Source organism: Larus michahellis, unplaced genomic scaffold (genome assembly GCF_964199755.1).
Source record: "Larus michahellis unplaced genomic scaffold, bLarMic1.1 SCAFFOLD_255, whole genome shotgun sequence".
Taxonomy (NCBI): domain Eukaryota; kingdom Metazoa; phylum Chordata; class Aves; order Charadriiformes; family Laridae; genus Larus; species Larus michahellis.
Genome location: NW_027436244.1, coordinates 17,356 through 37,985, shown reverse-complemented (window position 1 = coordinate 37,985; position 20,630 = coordinate 17,356). Strand labels below are relative to the sequence as shown.

Sequence of the window (20,630 nt, the reverse complement as noted above, 5' to 3'; positions counted from 1 at the left end):
AGTCCCTGCTCTCATACCTTCAAAACCAGAGTGATTCACTGTGAGAGCTCCTGGCACTTTCTATCTTTGGATTCATCAGCTGAAAACGAGAGTGAGGATTTCACAGGGCTCTGTGCAGTTGCCACATCCCAGCTGAGCTCCGTTCAAAAAAGCCTGTTCAAGATCCCCCCGGAGCAGCAGGGACGGGAGGTGCCAGCTGAGACACCCCAGAACGAGTGGAGCCCTCTGCCCAGGAAGCACTCCTGAGAAAACCTCAACAAGCTTGTTGCTTTTGACAAGACTTTTTGCCAGAAGAGATTTTTTGACATCCTGACAGAGGAACCCAGCTTTTGCAAAGGACTGTGTGGAGAACTGTGTACCTTCCCAGCACAGACCCCATCCTGCACCTGCTCCACACCTCCACCCCGAAGGGAAAGCACGTCCCTCAACGTCACCAACTAGGACACCCCCTCTGCACCCAGCCGCTGCACCGCGGTGAGTGCGGAGTAGCCTTTCCCTCGTGCCCATCAGCGCTTTGTCAGGCACTGACAGCCTGGCAGAACGGACAGAGCGAAGGCAAGTATAATTTAATATATCTCCATAATTTAAGCAGAGCAGCAGAGCCCTTCCAAAATCCGGGAGCAGAAAAAGAAGGAGGACGGTTTCTTTGAGGTCTGCAGACCTGGCCAAGTCCTTTCAAATCTTCTCTCTTAGAAGGGAGGCATAGGGATACCTTAAATTCCTATTTCCCTTACAAGACACGCCTGTGGCTGGGTTATCACCTACAGAATGACTTTAGCTGATGAACGAGTCGGTCAGCTGGAGCAGTGACACACTCACCATCCTGCCTTACATTAAATGTCAAGCTCTTGTTGAGCCTCAGGTCGGCGAACCTTTCCATGCAGCCAGTGTGAAACATTTCTATTATTATTATGCATCATAAAGACTAATCTTAACAGAAGAAAGGCTTGCACAGCCAGGTCTCCTTCTAGCCTTCCACAGAAACCACCATACTCCACTAGCACACAGACTCCCAGGCACCTGCGGCTCATGAAGGACATTCCCACAGGTGACCTTCATGGACACCATGCTGACTCAAAGATCCCCAACCTTATTATTCACGCTGAGTTGTGAAACAGAAGAAAAACACCCATTTGTTTGTCAGGAAAAAAAAAAACCACCTGGACTAGGCTTCAGATTCTTTCATTTTGAGCACAAAAAACTATGACATCTCTCTGAGGTGACATTATTTGCAAAAAGAGATGATGAGATGAGATGAGATGAGATGAGATGAGATGAGATGAGATGAGATGAGATGAGATGAGATGATTTGCAAAAAAAAAAGTCTTTTAATCTCTCCATGCCCTGACTTCTCCCTTGCTTGTTTATTCCCCTAATTATAGTGGTGGCATGGTCCTTCTTTGCTGGGAGATGACTACATTTCTCTAAAACTAACCAGGTATCACCAATTGCCCAGAAGAACAACCAGGAGTGCAGGTTTTGTGGATGGGCTCTGAATGACACCTGGAGATCTTAGCGCCACTGTGGTGACAGCCTCAGAGGTGTCACCTGGGGCCCACCTTCGGCCAGAAGACACCACTACTGCTACTAAGAGCCATCACGGTCCTGGGTCCCGGGAGCTACCTGGGGCAGGCACCAAGGCTCGTGCTCCTCCTGCAGCAAGGGAAACAGCTGGGAGCTGTGAGTGCCCCCATCTCGAGAGCTCCCTTCCCTGGTTCCACATCTGGTTCAGTCCACCCACAACGAAAAGCACCCCGGGGGAAGGCACGGCAACACACGGGAGTCAGGCATTCCTGCTGGCTGCTTTGATTTCAAAATTAGCTGCAAATAAGGAAGAAATTTCTCTCCTTGTGCTCCCTGCGCTCTCTACGCAGCATTTAAGAAAATCTGAGGGGAATTTTTTGCGCTTCGCTGGATGCGTTTTGACACCGGGATGCAAGATACTACCACGTGTCTACCCACCAGCGGAAGCCGTGTCCCAGTTGCTCCTGCAGCCTCCACGCACCCCCAGGTTTTCACGCGGCAGCTCTGCACAGCTGTGGGAGCAGCTCTGACCCCGCCAGAGCCGCTGCGGGACGCGGCCCCCATGGTGCGCGCAGCCCGGCCGTGTCCCCCCCTCTGAGTTTACTCACTGATCTCCAGCTGCCTCTGAATCCTGCCCTTGCAGCGCTCCCGGTAGTCAGTCTGCGTGGCGTTGTACTCGGACATCACCTCCACGAACTTGCGTGACAGCGTCGAGTGCTGCGGATGGGAGAGGAAGAGGGAGCAGGTGGTGAGGGAGAGATCTGCCACCCCTGAGCCAGAGGAAGGCTCACCCCTGAGCACCCCGCACGCCTCTAGCAGTGCAAAAAGCATTTCCAGCCCAAAAGCTGCTCCAAGGAGTGCAACAAAGCACAAGGGGAGCAGGTGGCAGCAAGCGACAATGGCCCCGGGGGGGAGTGAACCAGACACACCCCTCACCCAAGCCCAACCCAAGCACAGCCTTCGGCCCCCAGAGGACCCCCCAGGGTGGTGCCAGACCCGTGGGTCACGGCTGCAGCGCCCTCCTTGCACCACACTACAGCTTGTGCCCAAGCAGCCCAGAGCTGAGGCCACAACGGTGCCGGGGGTCGAGCCCTGCCCGCCTCTGCCACACTGCCAGGATGTGCCGCACCTGGCACAGGCACAGGATGGACCAAACCTGCCCCAAACTGAGCGGCTGCCTGCAGAGCTGCCGGCCCAGGGCGGATGGTGTGGCAGAGCTATCACCCCCTGCACACAGAGCAACCTCACCTTACTAGGCCGCTTTCCATTTTCCAGGAAACATACAGGAAAACCTTGGAATTACACGTGACCAGGGGTCCAGCTGAACACGCTGACCCTCCCCCCTCCCAGTGCTGGCTGCTGCCCCCGGGGGGAAGCTCACCGCCGCATGAGCACCCACCCTGGGGCCTGGCTCGCTGTCTGCCCACAGCCCTGAAGATGTCCCAGGAGGGCCAGGACAGAGCATCACATGCATCCTCCACCCAAACACTTGTGTCTCCTGAATGAGCGCTTTCCCCCATATGCCAGAAATCCGAGTTTCATACAACAACAGACTCAAAGACTCACAGAATGGTAGGGGTTGGAAGGGAGCTTCAAAGATCACCCAGTCCAAACCCCCCCAACTTTGGTGGGGGTGGGGGGTAGGGTAGTGGGCAGGGACATCTCCCACTACACCTCTTCGGGGTTGTGGAAGGCTTTGTTTGGAGGTAGTTTTGATTGCAATTAAAAAAGGGACGCATCTGCCTCATCTTGTTCTTGGGAACAATTGGGCTGTTTCTGTAAAGGCACAGAAAAACCTACCCTGCAGCTAGGAGCTTCACTCCAACCGACGGCCTTTGCACATCATGGAGAACCACCACCAGCAGGACATGGGACCCAGCTATGCCCACCGAGCGGGGCCGGAGCAGCAGGTCCGACAGTGCTGGCTGCCCTCACGCTACTCGGAGCTCCTCTCCCTCCATGGCTGTCGACATCAACCAATCCCTGCAGTGTGCTCCCATCCCCTTCACTGAACCAGGAGGGAAGGTCTGGCAAGGGCGGTGTCGCAGGTTACCCTTGGTGGGAGTGAGACTGTCACCCTGTCACACATAGTGCTCGGGGGGGTGTGAGGAGAGCGGAGCAGAGGGGGAGCATCCCCTCCCTGGCCCTGCTGGCCACACTGCTGGGGATGCAGCCCAGGAGACACTTGGCTTTCTGGGCTGCAAGCGCACTTTGCTGGCTCGTGTCCCATTTGTCACCCACCAGTATCCCCCCATCCTCCTCCGCAGGGTTGAGAGCCTCCCTTTCCAGGCAAATCGAGTCTCAAGCGAAGCCAAATCCAACACTGTGTCAAGCAAGAAGTGCATGTGTGCTTCTTCAGCCACGCAGCAGGTGCAACAGCGTGTGACTAACGGGGCGCATCGCACACACCCGTCCCGGGCACTCAGCATCACTCGCACATGCAACAGGCACCTGGACCACTCGATGGTACTGCTGTGGGGGGAGAAGGGTGTTACCCAGCCTCACCCCTTGAACTGCTCATGCAGCCCAACCCCAGGAGTGGGGACCAGCAGGAGATATGGAGAAATGGTGGAAAGAGAAAGGAGAAGAGGCGATGATAAAGGGATAGGAAAAGAGGATACTCAGAAAGGATCAGAAAGATGATATGGAGAGAATGACACGATGAAGAAACTCCTGATGAGTGTTCCCCCTGGGACTTTCAGGGCCACCAGCACAGCCAGAGCTCACCCTTAGAGCGTGACAGCTCACAGAGAGCCGACCCAAAAGGCTGCACCCAGCCCTGCTGAGCTGGAGCAGCTCCCAAAGCCTCTACACATGGGGGGACCGGTGCAACGCAGCATCCCTGCAGGGTCAGCTTGGTGCACGCTGGTGCTCACACACTCCTCCGGGTGTTGGTACATCTGGAGCAGCCCCAGCCAACATACTCCTACCTCCAGGAGACAGCACTGGAGACATCCTGAAGATATACTTGCATTTGCTTTGCAGCTATTCTAAGCAAGCAGCAGCTTGGTATTTATGGGGGAGACTCAGGCTCAGCTCATCTTATTCCCACTCTGATGGCAAACCTCACACGAAAACCTCCCACCAGCTTGAGCTTCAGCAGGCAGCCTCTGCTCGAGAGGTGCCCAGCCCAAAGCAAAGTCCCAACAGCTCCTGAGCACCGTGCCTTGAAATCCAGCAAAGGTGCGGTGTGCCATCCAAGCCACTCTTCCTCTGCCTTTTCAAAATCGTTTCCCTAAAATCCAGTTCGTTCTCACGAAAAGTACCAACATATGTTGATCTGCAGCCAAATATAACCTGGGTGTTGAATGACCCCCCTTTCTGCCAATCGGTGTACCACACCATGCCTCTTTTACTTAAGGAGTTATTTAACTCAGTGTTTATTTTGTCAGATTGTTATTTTATGTTCCCACGAGCATCCCACATGTCTACAAAATGTATTTGATTTTTGAAGGAACACAGAGTTTCATGCAAAATGGGCTAGAAAAAACATCTGAAGTAGCTTTCAGTCATTAAATAAAACTACCTGAATATTCAAAGTAAATAAAAAGCACACAAAAATGCACCTTGCATACAAAAGAAACTCATTAAAAAGAAAATATTAACTCAAATTAGGAAATGAGGTTATGTCACCTGGGGCTAGAGACTCTTCATTCCCCAAACTTGGGGAAAGCAGCCCAATTTGCATGAACCACCAAGCTGGATTTCCAAAGAGCTCACACAGCTCTGGGTATCCACAGCGGGCTTTGAAACCCCCCCAAAGCATACACTGAAACCTGGGGCCTTGGCCTTCAATGCTTTAATTAAAAGACAATTCTGAAGTGCTCATCCCCTAGGCGACCCTGGCGGGGGGGGGGAAGGCCAGCCTTCCTCTTGAGCCCGTTGGGGTCACAGGGGGAGCTGAGATCCCACACCTGGGTTCACACCAGCTGGGTTCGTATCGGTGTTTGAACTAGTCCAAGCGAGGTGAATACTTCCACCGCACTGGCTAGAAAAACCAAGCCCAAAAGCAACTAGAGCAAAAGCTATTCTGAATATCACAGGTTCCAAGAGTACTGACGTTTGGAGGAATGTAAATAGTAGTTTTTGCTCTGTAATCAACTCAAAATTTGTTACTTATAGAAAACACAGAAAATGCTGTTGAGACATCTGGGAACCTGCATCACTTGGCAACGTTTCTGAGCTGGGGATGCCCTTGAGAGCTGACACCACAAAGCCCCTGTATCTCTGCTGCCGGAGACCCGGCCGAGGCAGGCTGCTGTACTGTAACTGCTGCTGCCAAACGGGGACAAACAGAGTGGTTTTAGCGTAATGAATTTTGAACACGAAAACAACTTTTCCTCAGTGCAGAAGCAGTGCAGGAGCCAGGCTGCCCCTGGGACCAGTTTGCTGTGGGCTCTTGGAATCACAGAATCAATCACAGAATCCCAGGTTGGAAGGGACCTCAAGGATCACCTGGTCCAACCTTTCTTGGCAAAAGCACAGTCCAGACAAGCTGGCCCAGCACCCCGTCCAGCCGAACCTTAGAAGTGTCCAATGCTGGGGAATCCACCACTTCCCTGAGGAGATTATTCCAATGGCTGATTGTTCTCATTGTGGAAAAATTTTCCTCTAATGTCCAATCGGAATCTCCCCAGGGGTAACTTGTACCCATCACCCCTCGTCTTTTCCACGTGAATCCTTGTAAAAAGGAGTCCATCCTCCATCTCCTCCATCTTCTTTGGACTTGTGCTCCCACGGAAGAGGCCAGCACCATTGGCTGCCCCAGGACTGCGGCCAGAGGACCAGCCCAGCTCAATATGCTCACATGAGCCTCCCTACCTTGTTGGCTTCCACACAGCCTGTCCAGCTGGCCCAGGGTAAGACAAAGCCATTCCTATGAAAGCTCCAGGTCTGATGAGGCTCTTTTGGCTGGAGATGACAACAGCCAAGCCAGAGTAAAAGTCCATAATATTAATGCTCGGTTGTTCGTGATTTACAACACGTTAACAAAGGGGGGAATCAGTTCCTTACTCCTCCTTTTACTCAGTGATTCTCTCACAGAAAAGTCCATACAAACCAGTGAAGCCCTTGTTGCAGAAATACCTACACAAGGACCACGCTTAAAGTATCAGGCATACCTAAATCAGCTCTCCAGTTCAACTCGCCCCAAATCCCACAGGCAAATGGAGGAAGGGAGGTGGGGGAACAGAGACACATGGCCCAAGCACCCCGGAAGGAGCTGGGAGAGCCAGAGCTCAACTGGAGTGGTGTGAGGGGTGTGCGGGGCAGGAGGATGGACTGCTCTAAGTACAAAAGAGCTTAAGGAAGGCTAAGGAAGCTGTGGTCACACTGCTCAGTGGGGCAGGAGCTCTAGTGACCAAGGACATGGCAAAGGTTTCCATTTCTTCTTTTGTCTTGGTGATCACAGGTAAGGTCTGTCCTTGGCTTCCTGGTGCCCTCTGAGCACGGGCCGGTGGCATGAGACACTACCCATAGAGAGGGAAGTAGACTTTGAGCATGCTTAAGTCAACTGGAAATACACAGGTCCATGGGACCAGGCGGGATGCATCTGAGCATGCTGCTGGACCTGGCCAATGCCACTGCAAAGCACCTCTCTGCTGTCTTCCAAAGACAGAGGTGATGATGGGTGGTCCCAGAGGACTGGCAAAAAAGGGCAAACACCACACATCTTCTGGGAGGAGGATCTGGGGAACCCCTCAGCAACCCCCCCCACCCCAGTCACTGAGAACGTCACTGAGTAAATCCTCCCAGAAGAACAAGAAGGTAATTGGAAACAGCCAGCGTGGATTTACTGGGGGCAAATTGCACTGTGCCATCCTGATGGCCTTCTCTGATGAGACGACTAGCTGTGCAGATAAGAGGGGAGCAGGGAATGGTGCACACCCTGAGTTTAGGACCTTTGACGCACACTCCCGCAGTATTCTTACAGACGTTTTGATAGGACACAAGTTGGATAAGGTTGGTGGAAAATTGTCTGGACTGACAGGTTGTGATCAGCGATACAAAGTCCAACCAGTGGCCAGTTCCTAATGGTAAGCTCTCAGTGAGTGATGTTGGGTCTGAAATTACCATTAAATATCTTCACCAGTAACCTGGGATGGTGGAGTGGAGTGCACTTTGAGCAGGTTTGCAGAAGAAACCAAACTGGGAAGAATGACAGAAGACAGGGCTGGTATTCAGGGGGACCACAACAGTCTGGAGAAAGGGGCCGACAGGAACCCCATGAAGCTCAAAGGCAAATGCAGCGTCCTGTGTTGGGGACAGGATGCACATTGCAGGACGGGCTGGTGGCCAGCTGGCCAGAAAGCACCTAGAGCTCCCAAGTCCTTATGGACATCAGGCTGCCCAGGAGTCAGCAGGGAAGGTAAACTCATTGTGGCCTGGGTGAGCAGAAGGACAGCCAGCAGGGCAAGGACAGGGACCATTCACTTCCATCTAGCACTTGTGAGACCACGACTAAAGCATTCTGTTCTGCCTGGGGTTCCCCAAAACACATTGTGTAGGAGTGACGCCAGTTGAGGCCATCAAGGTGGTCTGGGATGGAGCACAGGACAAATGAGGACAGGCAGGTTTTGACCAGCTGAAGGTGACAAAGCTCAGGGAGATCTTATTGCTGCCTACAACAACCCAGTGGAAGAACGGAGTGAAGCTGAAGCCACACTCTTCTTGGTGGTGCACAGGGGCAGGACAGAGGCAACAGAACAAGACACAGGGAATTCCAGTTAAATATTAAGGGGGAAAAAATCATCATAAGGGTGATCAAACACCGAACCAGGGCCCAGACGACACATGGACTGATGTCCATGGCATCTCCATCCTTCTAGATACTGGTAACGCAGCTGAACAAGGCCATCAGCAACCTGATGCAGTTGTCACTGCTCTGTGGCAGGGGCTGTGATCTCCTGAGCTTCCTTCTCACCAATGCGTCGTGATCCCATGAAAAAGAACAAACCTGGATGCCACATTTCTAGTTGGGCCGTTGCTTGTCCCTGGATGACCGGGAGTCCAAGGGGGACACCCATGTTACAAATACAGCCAACGCCAGCTGCTGTAGCTCCATTGCAATGCTGTGTCCCCGCTCAGGTTCTGTCCCATGACATCAAAAATTCAAAATCGCACCAGCAGTGCACTGGGTACTGAAGCAAAACCAACACAAGCAAGGGCCAGGGACTTTTTCACCCTAATGGCATGTTCCAGCCAGAAAAGTGCATTAACTCAAGTTCACCCCACACTTCCTCAGGTGACAGCTACATCAGTCACATTGGTACAGCTCACCCATCAGGCACACACAGCCTGTCAGCGCTGCTTGCCAGCCCTGCCAGAGCTGTCAGCTCCTCTTACCCACAGTGCCTGGTGACAAGAGAAGCCATCGACGCAACCCTGGAACAACACCCCCCTGTGCCCAGCTCACCTCCCGTCCCACGCGTGCCAGCGTGCCTGCTGGGCACATGCACCGCTTGGCACGGGGTCCCATCACGGGGTCCCGTCACGGGGTCCACATCCCTGGGAAGATGAGAGCCTAGAGTCGGGGACCAGCCAGGTCATAAGCCAACGCCCCAAAGCGAAGCAGTGTGCTACATCATCTGCCTCAGCCTCCCAATGCAGGGTGTCCAAGCTGCAGCCTGGAGGAGCTCCTTTCCCCCATTACCTGCAGAGCCTAGAGAAATGCTAGGAAATGACCAAATTACAACAAAATCTGCCACTTCCTTGACTGAGTGGTCCCCGGCTGAGAAAGCTGGGGCTGCGCTGCCTGGAGAAGAGACGGCTCCAGGGAGACCTTCCTGCGGCCGCTCAGGACTTAAAGGGGCTTCTAGGAAAGAGGGAGAGAGACTTTTGACCAGGGCCTGCAGCGACAGGACAAGGGGCAGTGGTTTTGAACTGAACGGGGCTGGGGTTAGGTCGGACATAAGGAAGAAACGTTGTACCATGGGGGTGGTGGGACCCTGGCCCAGGTTGCCCAGAGAAGCTGTGGCTGCCCCATCCCTGGAGGGGTTCAAGGCCAGGTTGGACGGGGCTTGGAGCAACCTGGTCTAGTGGAAGATCAGGCAGCTTGGACTGGATGATCTTGGAAAGTCCTTTCCAATCCAAACCATTCCACGACTCTATGGTGGAGCAGAGCCCCGAATCCCACTCTCCCACATGCCAGCATGATGTCCAAACCACAGAGCTTCAACATGGAGCAAATCTAAACCCTGCTCAAATTCACATCCCTGGGCCACGCAGCACCCATTTTTGGCCACCTCTAGTTTCCTCGGACGCTGCAGAAGTAATGCCTTTGCCTGGAAAACATGGGCGCACCACAGCTGACACCAGGGACAGCCACCTCCGACTGCCCCCTCCCTGCCCTCCCCCTCCCTGCCACTGCCACCCGGCACCTGCGTTTGAGATGGCAAACAGTTCCTGAAGGGCACAGCTCAGAGCGCAGCACAGCGCAAGGCCCGGTGGGGGTCTCACAGCACTGCTGTCAGCACACAGCAGCACTCCGCAGTGGTAAAGGCAGAGGGTTTTTTTCTGGGAAGAGATCTGCCATCTGCCCCCCGACACAGCCCAGCCACAGCAGAGCTCTGCCCGTGCCAGAATCCCCCCAGGAGGGACAGGAGAGCTGGCGTGCACAGGGACTCCCTGCTCTCCTGCTTTGCTGTGTGCTCTTCCACCTTTGCTTTGGCTTTGCCATGCCCCAGCAATTCTCCTTCCCACTTGCTCTAGAGACAACCCTCAAGCCTTTCTCTTGCTCGCGCAGGGCCAGTAGGATGCTGGGCTCCGAGCTGGAAGCTGCCTCTCCTGGAAGCTGATCAGTTAACGTCACCGCTGTATTGATTCAGCACTGACTGCGGTATGGCAGAGCTGACTACGTGAGTGGCTTCCCAGGCTGAAAAGGAGATAAACCATAAACACCAAAACTCCTCTATCTTCACTGTGGAGCACTTAGAGAAAGTAGGATTTTTACTGAGCTGCATTTGTGCGTAACCCCCCCTGTGAGAGCAGCGGATCCACGCTTGGATCCCCACCCCGCGTGCTGAAGAGCAACGCTGGCAGCTCCCACTGCCTTTATCAGTTTAACGGTTTGCTAAAACACAATCCTCACTGCAGAACAAGGCCTCGCTTCACTGCTCTCAGACACCTTGTTTTCATCCACGTCCTCCAGTACGACCGGTGAGGAGCTCATAATGCAGAGGCAGATTTCACCGCTGGAGCAGTGACTGCACCTTGCCAGGTGCTCTCTCACCAAAGGATCACCAGAAGGTTGGCCAACCTGCAGTAAAAACTACACAGCAACCCGGCATGGTGGGGCAGAAGACAAAGCTTCAGCCCAGAGAAGGCTGATTTTAAGAAGCTGTGACAATGAGATAGAGGATCTGAAGCCATCAAATATCACGGTCTTTTCATGATCACTTCCCCACAAGAATTAAGCCGCATTTTCATTCCATTACTGAGTTATATGGCCAAGTTTTACCATCTCTAAATGAAGCACTTGTTTGCTTTGTACACTTTTTCTGTAGATGAACAATCTTCTCTGTCTAGTGCCGTTTCATCAAGCTAAACCAGTTCAGCCTTTAGAGCTCAGGCCATGGATGGACTTAATAAAGAAGTGCCATGGTCACACGACTTAAGGTGCCAGCCCAGTACAAACTCACTCTTTTGGATCCACTTTCCACTAAAACCTGGAGTCAACAACGTGTTTGTGGGTGCAGCATCAGGTGCCACCTACCCTTCTGCGTGTGATGCAAGCAGAGTGTGGCAGCTCCGGCCAGCACAGAGTCTTGCACACGTACTGGGGCCAAGGTGCCACCATGCCTATGCCTGATCCAGATAAATTTACACCACTGGCTGATCCAACAGAGGCCACCAGAGCCACAGCCTTGGTCTCTCCTGCCTCCGTCCCCACACGCTGTGCAATCCTGGGATGTCCAAGACAATTACATAGCTCTGACTTCAGAAAATCAGTAAAAGTATGTCCTACTTTCACAAAGTACACGTTATTGAGGAATTCAAGCCCTGGTTTCAAAAGCAGCTGTAGACCACGGGGAACCTTGTCTTATAACACCTGAGGCCAAATGCTTCTGAGTTAACCTGAGACCTGTGAAGATTCCGCAGGCTGTGTGAGCAGTGGATGGAGCTCGGTCATCTCCCCGGTCCCCTGTTCCCTCAACGTCCTTTCCCTTGGCGCTTCCCAGGCGCTCTGCACTGCCCTCCCAGTTCGTGCCTGCCCACTGCTTCCCCAAGGAAATTTTCTTTTGGTGCTTTCTGCTGCACCGATGGCCTTGCCATGGCCCCACTGACTGCGCTGTCTCTGTTGGTGTGCTCTGAGTCTTCCCACTAGCAGCCACCACAGACATCAGAGAGGTGTTTGTGACCTGTCCTCGCTTTTAGCTGCCTCAGGCCAGGATCCGAGCGGTGCCCAGCAGGGACATCCGCAGCAATCAGACCTTCCCACTGCAATCAGCTGCTCCCGAGAGAGAAAAGCCTCTCCACAAGACGCCCCAGCACTTCTTTCATCAAATATTTCTAAGCTATTTCTTGACTTTCGAGGGGTGGGAGGGAAGTTACTCAGAATTGCGGGATAATTCAGGCTGGAAGGGACTTCAGGAGATCATGCAGCCCAACCTCTGGCTCAAAGCGGGGTCAGTGACTTCCAGTTTCTAGCACATACTGTTGGACTCACGGACAAGCCTCCCGTCCCTCAGTGGCCATCTCTTGAGGGCCAGCACTCTCCACCCTGCCTTGGCTGCAGACAGAAGCGCAAGCAGCACGACTGTTCACCACAACAGAGCGTAACGCAGCCTCGGGACCACCCAGGCAGAGGAGAGGGACTTCCACCCCCCGCTAAAGAACCCATCAAAAGAAGGTGCTAGTTACTGGTGGTTTCATGGGAATGTGAGGAAGTTGTGTCAGCATCTCAAAAGTCTAACATTTCCTGCACTGTGAAGCCACACCAGTGCCTGGTGGAGGGGCAACTACAGCCCCAGCAGAGAAGAACACCTCCAGAAGGCTGCAGGCCCGCACAGTACTCTCTGAAAAACCACCCGTCGTCTTAGATTAAATGATATTTTAGGTGAGTCACCCAGCTGCATCAGGAAGCCCTGGTCTCACTTATGAGCTGCTCAAGCATGCTTCCAGGCACTGCAGAAACACACGGTGACTTCGGATTTCTGAACACATTGCAGGCAAGTGTCCTCCCTCAAAGCTGGCACTTCAGAGGGTATTTTTGCCCCGGTTAAAATCACCTTTAGTGAGATGCTTAACACAGATGTGCAGAAACCCCCCAACCTGTTCTTCCATGCAGACGCCCAGACTTTACCCCAGACGCAGCTGATGCTCGCTGCCCTCCCCTCCACACCTCCTGCTGCACGGACTTCTGTCATGGGTCTTTCAGGCTGGCTTTTTGCTGATCCACGCGCTGCATTACTTTGCCCAATATTTGCACACAGGAACTTGATTGCTCTAAAGCCAAGCACAGCCCTCCTCTCCCACCGCCTCCTGGGATCCCTCAACTGCCTCCAGCCGCTTCCCATCCTCCCCTTCCCAGTGCCAAAGGGCAGAGACTCACCTGAGTCTTCCGTATCCGCAGGTCAGCAGATGACCTGTTCAGTCCTTCCTCTTGTTCAATACTCTGCTCAATACCTGGTCGGGGTAGAAGGACACAGATTATTTTGTGCTGTTTACAGTAGAAAAAAGGGATAGCTGGTAAAAGGATTGTAAAAGACTGAAGGCTGTGAATTGAGGAGCATCTGGCACTGAGCAGTCCCCAGCTATGGACTCTAGCCCATGGACCAGCTGCAAAGCCCTGTTTCATTACCGCAAAGAACTCGGTGCCTGGCCATCGGCCGAGACTTGGTGCTGTTGAGGGCAGCACCCATCACCCCCAGGCTGGTAAGCAGGGTTTCCAATACAAAACTGATGTAATGCTCGGGTCTGACCTCTGCACTTTCTGGCACTCAAACAAAATGCGGCGCTGTCTTCCCCCTGCTAGGCAGCAGGAGGAAACCCAGAGCTAAAATGTCTCTGCAAAATACCGAAGCTCAAGACTTCTCCAGGGACCCTAAAAATAGCAGGTCTGCCAGCTGCCCGGCCTTGCACAGGAAGGACCCACCAGGCTGGCGAAAGCCGAACAGTCCTCTGCAGCAAAGCAGAGATTTGCCCTTTTAATTATGCTCAGTAGTGCAACTGAGTGAGATGAATCCCCACTTGCCTAAAGGCCATAAATCGCGGCAGGGAGGAGCACTGCCCCGCTCAGCATCCCACTGTGGTTCGGGCATGGGGAGGGCAGGGGGTTGCAGGGCACGAGGTCTGGCACAGACCAAGGCAGTGCAAATCTGCTCCTCGAGGCCAGCTGGGGACATACTAATTCAAAATCTTCAGGGACTTAAAAAGCCTGGAGGAAAGCTCCCATCAGCAGGCTGGCCCAGCGTGCAGAGATACATGTTTGCATGTAGACCACCAGGCATGAGCCGGTGGCATCCCTTGAGTTTGGCTGATGACTCCATTCCCAACACAGATGTTCCACAGCTCTCTGAGCCCGGCTCTCCCCAGCATCTTCCATGCTGGAGCAGGTCCCATGAGCCCAGCATGGAGCAAGTTCCTCCTGCAGCAGGGGCTCCCCATTCCCTGGAGCCGCCCAGTGGCTCCCAATTACCACCCAGCACAGCAGGGCAGAGTGCAGGACACCACCGCCACAGTAGGCACCTGTGTTTCTGCTGCGTGCTGGTTAGCGTGGGTGGCCCTGCAGTACTGCCCTGCAGAGAGCAGCAGCTCTGTAAGGAAGACTGTGGGCCTGGAGAACCCTTCACGAAGCTGGCAGAGGGTGTCCAACAGCACAGCATGCTCCGAGGAAGTAAGCGCTGAGGAACATCGACACAAATCCTGCGCTCCTTCCTATTCTCTCCTGGAACAAGTGTCTGTACCCAGAACCGATCTGAAAGGTCCCGTCCCACACAGCCAGGCGGCCACAGCGCTTCTCCTGCACACCCCCCCTGCCTGTGAACACCCTGGCTGCTGCTCGCCCAGCGTATTTCATCAGCAATGAGTCTTCCTCCACACTTGTCATAAATCGTTCCCTGTTCCCAAAGAACAGTATTGGCAAACATTGTGCATTTATGACAATTAATAAAATCACATTTTCCCAAGAAGCTGGTAATTAGAATTAGCCACTGCATGAGCAATGTCTGTCCTAAAGAAGTCAATTCGCTGTCAGCAGATGGTGTTTTTGATCAGTCCTGACTGTTTTTTTCACTGATCACGCAGGCCATGAGGCAATATGGGACAAAGCACACGGACTAATAATCTCGCTGCTCCGGGTAAATACAATACCAGCGAGTCTTTTCTGGGGGAAGAAAACAGGAATCGGAGCCTGTCCTGCAAACCTTCAGGCTCTCAAAGCCCCTTAAAAAACACAGAACAAAGCACCAATGGAAAAGAACTTTTGTTTTGCACAGGCCAAACCCTGTCCCCACCTGGACACCAGGGATCCCGGTATGGCCGGGGCCTTTAGTCTGTCGGAAGGGTCCATGGCCTATGAAACAGGTAAACTGGCTCCTAACTCTCCTTCAGGTCTAGCTGAGATCACGTATCAGGAGGACAAAGGGCACCAAGGGGACAACAGAGGTACAAGTCTTCTGGCATACACATGGGACATGGTCATGCCAGTAGTGACAAACCTGACAAACGGCTCCAGCCATATCCAAGTCCTCCACGCCTGTGGAGCTCCCATGAAGCCCTGCAATTAGGGAGAATGCTGCTGCCATGGGGGAAGCACCAGCTCCTGTCCCACCCTTCAGGCACGGCCAAGTCTCCTGCAACAAGCTCAAACAAATCCCAGGCTGAGGGCCAAGACCACTGCAGGCCAATCCGAGCTGTGCGGGGGTGACCTGCCTCCTGCCTCAAGGTGCTGCTGTCCTCACTGACCCCCTGCATTCCTGGGGTCCAGTCTTGGGCTTTTGGGCTTGTCTGAGTACTCCAGCACAACCCTGACCATCGGCAGGCTGATGGGCATGTTGTCGTCACTCCCTGCTTGTCAAAGACATCGACTGACTCTTCTGATGGTGGAAACCAACAGCGACGTTGGCCATGCTCAGTCCCTGCACTCCCAAGGTGGAGGCACACCAAGACAATGGGGCGTGCTGATGAGATAGGATACCCTTCCCAAGCCCAACGGCCCCTTTCTTCCCCACCACCTGCCCCACACAGCCCATGCCCAGGGGCAGCAGTGCCTCCTGCCAGCATAACCGGGATGGGCAGGGGGGCACCACTGCCTTGGGCAGAGCCACAGCAATGGAAGTCTGTGCTGGGGATGGAAAAACAAGGGACGACAGGACCAGCCTGGTGGGAGCTGGATGCGGGCAGCGAGAAGCGTGACCCCTGGGGCAGCGAGCCCCGTGCTAGCACACTGCCAGAGGGCCAGAAGCACGACCTGGCCCAGCTGACGCCCCACAGGGAAGAGGGACCACGGCTCTCCAGAGGGGACCCCTCGGTGCTGCACCTGCCTAGGCTGCCTGTGCCAACCTGGCTCACCGGGGAAGAGCCAGCTCTTCTTGGAGGCTTGCAAGGCCCACAGCAACACCTCTTCAACCACTCAGCCCTGGCAACCCAACCTTTGGCCATGCCGTGGCTTTCCTCAGAGGCAGGGCTCACCTGGAGAGCCCAATGCCTGCCAATGCTGGTGGCATGGGACATGCTCGCAGCCCATCAGGTTCTCGTGGCCCTGTTTCCTCACCTCCATTGGGAATGGGGCACAAGGGGGCAAATTCACAAAGGGCAAATAAAAGCAGCTAGAGGATGCTAGGAGGAGGGAAGGCGATGCCTATCCCCAGGCGATCCCTGCAAATGAATTGCAGACCCCCAGCTCTGTGACCCCTCCCAGCACCAGCTCAGGATGCCAGAGGACACACAGACAGGGCCAGGCTGTGCGTCTGTAACCTGCCCTTTTCCACCTCGAGCAAACCGCCCCAAAACTGTCTTGACCCGAGTCAAACACCAGCTAGCGCTGGCACAGGGCTGGCATGACAGGCAGGGCCCCACAGCATCTCTGGTCACGGCGGACGAGCGGGAAGCACTGAGCGGTGGGGGCACGGAGCTAGACAGGGGGCAGCAGTTCTCCCTACCTGCTGCAACCCTGGGACGGGAGCCGCGGTACCTGCTGCCCTGGGCTGCAGGGCAGGAGCGCAGCTGGCAGAGCCCCGCAGCAGCACGGCAGGAAAATACTCACTCTTTAGCTTGGAGCGCACTTTGTTCGCTGTCTTCTTTATGTCAGACATCAGCTCTTCCAGCTCCTCCTTCGTTTCTGGTGAGAAAGAAAAGAGCAAACACAGATGTGTTGGCATCACTGCTAAAATCTGCTGCCCCTGCCCCATAGCATGTGGAGACCAGAGTTGCAAGCACTCCCACCTCCAGACTGGGAGCACTTCCACCCCACGCACCCCGATGGACTCTCCCCACAGTCCTGAGCCTGGCAATGATGCTGTTGCTAGTTGGGAAGCAGGGAGCTGGGGAGCTGTTCTGCAGGACCTCCTGCCCCCACAGCCCTAACCTGCCTCATAACCAGCTCTCCGCAGAAAGTGGAAGGGATGGGACACACAGGGCTGGTTCATGTAGAGGAGAGAAAACCGCTGCCGGACACCAAAAATCTTTGCTCACCGAGGCCTGATCTCTCCAGACTCCTGCCATGCTGGTGAGCCCTCCCTAGGGTGTTACGAAAGGTCACATCTGCCACTGGCACCCCCTGACTAACAGCCGGCTTGTGTGTGTGTGTGTTCACTTCCTAGCCTGAATTTGCTGCTTTTGACAGAAATGTAAGGGCTGAAGTGCCCAGAAATCCCCCCAGTCCCAGAGCCCGCGTCTCAGGAATGACTGGGAGCAGCCCAGCAGTGGCGGCAGGGTGTAAAGAAATTCTCATACTTCAACGGGCAGGGTCGCAGGAGTTGCAAATAAAAACAAATACAAACAAGTCCCTTCCTCCCTATCCCCACGGGTATCCCAGGCGCACCTGCATGACCTGCACGCATCTCCCACTGGGAGAAGAGCCCTGTCGAGCACGGAGCCCATCACCGAGTCTCAGCATCTCCCTAGGGCCGCCCATCTAAGCCTGCGAGGGCTTATACAAGAGTGTGCCGGGCTGCCAGGACTATGGACTCAGCTACAGAAAGGAGGAAACTACAGCATAGAAGTAAATCAGCTGGGGAAGTTCCGAGACCTGCCCGACCGATGGAATCTGGCTCAGGGCTATCTGCCCTCTCTCCCATGCACAAATGACACAAGTTGGCTCTGAGCTCACCACCACCAACAGCACAACCATCGCCACATCTCCAAGCGCTCATGGCTTGTAGGACTTTTCTTGACATTGCAGCAGCATCTCCAAGCCACGAGACATGCTCAGCAAACCCAGACTGGAGTGAAGCTCCTTGATGAGCTGTGCAAAGGACTGAGGGTGGGTGACAAATGGGGACATCAACCCAGCGTCTCCTGGGCTGCATCCCCAGCAGCGTGGCCAGCAGGGACAGGGAGGGGATGCTCCCCCTCTGCTCCGCTCTCCTCACACCCCCCGCAAGCCTCCACCTCTGGGCTCCCCACCACAACGCAGACATGGACCTGGCAGAGACGCCCCACAGGAGGCCACCAACATGCTCCCACGGCTGGAACACCTCTGCTCTGGAGAAAGCCTGAGAGAGTTCAGCTTCTGCAGCCTGGAGAAGACACAGCTCCGGGAAGACCTTCCTGCGGCCGCTCAGGACTTAAAGGGGCTTCTAGGAAAGAGGGAGAGAGACTTTTGACCAGGGCCTGCAGTGACAGGACAAGGGGCAGCAGTTCTGAACTGAACGGGGCTGGGGTTAGGTCGGACATAAGGAAGAAATGTTGTACCAGGAGGGTGGTGGGACCCTGGCCCAGGTTGCCCAGAGAAGCTGTGGCTGCCCCAGCCCTGGAGGGGTTCAAGGCCAGGTTGGACGGGCCTTGGAGCAACCTGGGCTGGTGGGAGGTGTTCCTGCCCAGGGCAGAGGGGTTGGACGGGATGATCTCTGAAGCTCCTTTCCAACCCAAACCCCTCTGTGAGTGTGTGATCTCAGACAGGTTCCTCTCCCAGAAACCAGTGTCCTTGAAGGAGCCAAGATGTGCACGCATGCCCCTCGCTACCCTGTGCTTCAGAAGTTGCCGGACCCCCCTGAGCTCAGCAGCAGGGCTGGAGCAGGTGGCACAGCACCCATGGTGGCACAGCACCCGTGCCCGGCACGCAGGTGCCCAACTGTGCTCTGCCTGCACAGCCTTTCATGCTGTGCACCTGCAAAAAGGATGGGTGGTACGAAACACCCTGGGCTCACCCACGGGCTTGCGGCAGCCCAGCTCGCTTGCCAGGGACACAGCCATGCCCTGACCATGGGGCTGGCCAACCCCAAAACTCAGCAGTGAGACCAGCACGTTGCGAAATCTCAAGATCCAGATACTAAAGAAGGCACAAACCACCTGCCATTCAAATATGATTTCTTGGAAATGCTGCCACCCTAATGCTCCCTCTTGATTTTGATGAGATCAAGACTTACTTAATTAAATAAAACTTTGTTTAATAGACTCTAGGCACATTAACTGAGTCATTTCAATAGCTGTGGTAGCTCTGATGCTGTACGCTCCCAGCTGGCAGTCACAGGCATAATTAGAAAATCACGATGATGGGAATGTGCTGGGGGAAGGTCACATCCTATCAACAGTTGTACACATTTCTGACTCAGAGCTAAGAGCTTCGGCACTATTGGGAAAAGGAGAAAACAAACACATCTGCAAATACCTTCACCCCAGGCTTCCGGTATTTCTGAGCAAGCCAACACAGTGGTCTCACCTGGGAAGTGGTACAATTACGGATTTGCTAGAGGATAAGCACAAATGCAGGGAAAGGAAGGGGATATTTTCAGTTTGACTTCTCATTTGACTAATTATTTTTTACCTGTTCTTGAAAGAACTTGTATCGGACAAGAAAACAAACCAGCCTGGGCTGAGTAACCCCTTGCACCCAGACAGGCTGGGCCAGCTGATGGGGAAACGGAGGAAGACCCAGGAGTACTGGGGGACAAGAGGCTGCCACAAACACGGGGACAGGCCGAGAGCTGGGCTTGTTGACCTGGTAAGGGGACAGCAAAGGGGGTTCCTAGTGCTGCCTACGACTACCCAGCAGGAAGGTGGAGAGAAGCTGGAGCAAGACTTCTTGCTGGTCCTTAGAGGAGACCTTCAGCTTCTTGCTGAAGCTTGGAGAGGACAGGACAAACAGTCATGGACCAAGCTGGGACAAGCAAAATTCAAATTAGATATTAGGAAAACGAGTTGTCATCATGAAGGCAATCAAACACCGGACCCAGAGAGCCTATAGGATGTCCATCCTTAAGGATACTCAGCATACGGCTGGGTGAAGGCCTCATCAACCTGATCTAATGGACCTGCTGGAGGGTACTGGACCAGGGACCTCCAAGGTCCCTTCCCACCTGTATCCACCTTCCATCCTATGAAACAATTTCATGTAACTCACCGCTATATACTTTCCCTTCTCCCTGCCAATTCCAGCTGAGGGATGCACTGCAGTGGTGCTGTCGTTGAGGATGCACAGGGCAAGCGGTGAGCGTGGGCAAGCATCCCCCTGCGCTGGCTGCTCAGGAAGGGGACACGACCATGTGGACGGATGGAGGGGGACACAGAATGGGGAGTTAGGACGCCTTCCCTGGACATATTTACAGCTGAGCAGCAGGGAGAAAACACTCCTTCTAGCTGGCTTTGAGTCACAGGACATGTGAGGATTACTTGGCGACCTGGCAGGCACAGGCTTCCCAGACAATTATTTTCACATCCATGGCGTCTCTTTAAGTGACTCACTCAAATCTATTTAACCGTTCAAGGCGAGTAACATTCAGCAACAGGAACCTGAAGTACCACAACATCACCGCCGCCACGGCTGGAGTCACCCCGGCCAGCAGAGCAGCAGTTAAGGGGCAAGATGTGATATTTAAGAGGGTGGGCCAGGCTCCCCACATCCCACAGCCGACCCAGGACATCTGCTCTGCTCCTGCTGGCCCCGAGCACATCAGGGCGGCAGGGATGGCCCCCATGGCCACCAGCACTGTGGGGTCATGTCCCCA

At 54.3% G+C, this 20,630-nt stretch overlaps 1 protein-coding gene across 2 annotated transcripts in view; it reads right to left on the bottom strand.

Moving 5' to 3' along the window:
• The window catches only part of LOC141737133 (syntaxin-1A), a 30,796-nt gene extending 13,907 nt beyond the window's left edge, over nt 1-16,889 (bottom strand). For both annotated transcript variants that reach the window (XR_012585146.1, XM_074571751.1), the window contains exons 1-3: nt 16,730-16,889; nt 13,076-13,149; nt 2,133-2,241 (exon numbers count right to left, since the gene is read on the bottom strand). Coding sequence is in view for 1 of the 2 variants with exons in the window: in XM_074571751.1 (XP_074427852.1) it covers nt 2,133-2,241; nt 13,076-13,149; nt 16,730-16,874 (328 nt within the window). In the remaining variant the exon portion in view is untranslated. The remainder of the gene's footprint in view (nt 1-2,132; nt 2,242-13,075; nt 13,150-16,729) is intronic.
• Nucleotides 16,890-20,630: the final 3,741 nt, after the last annotated feature.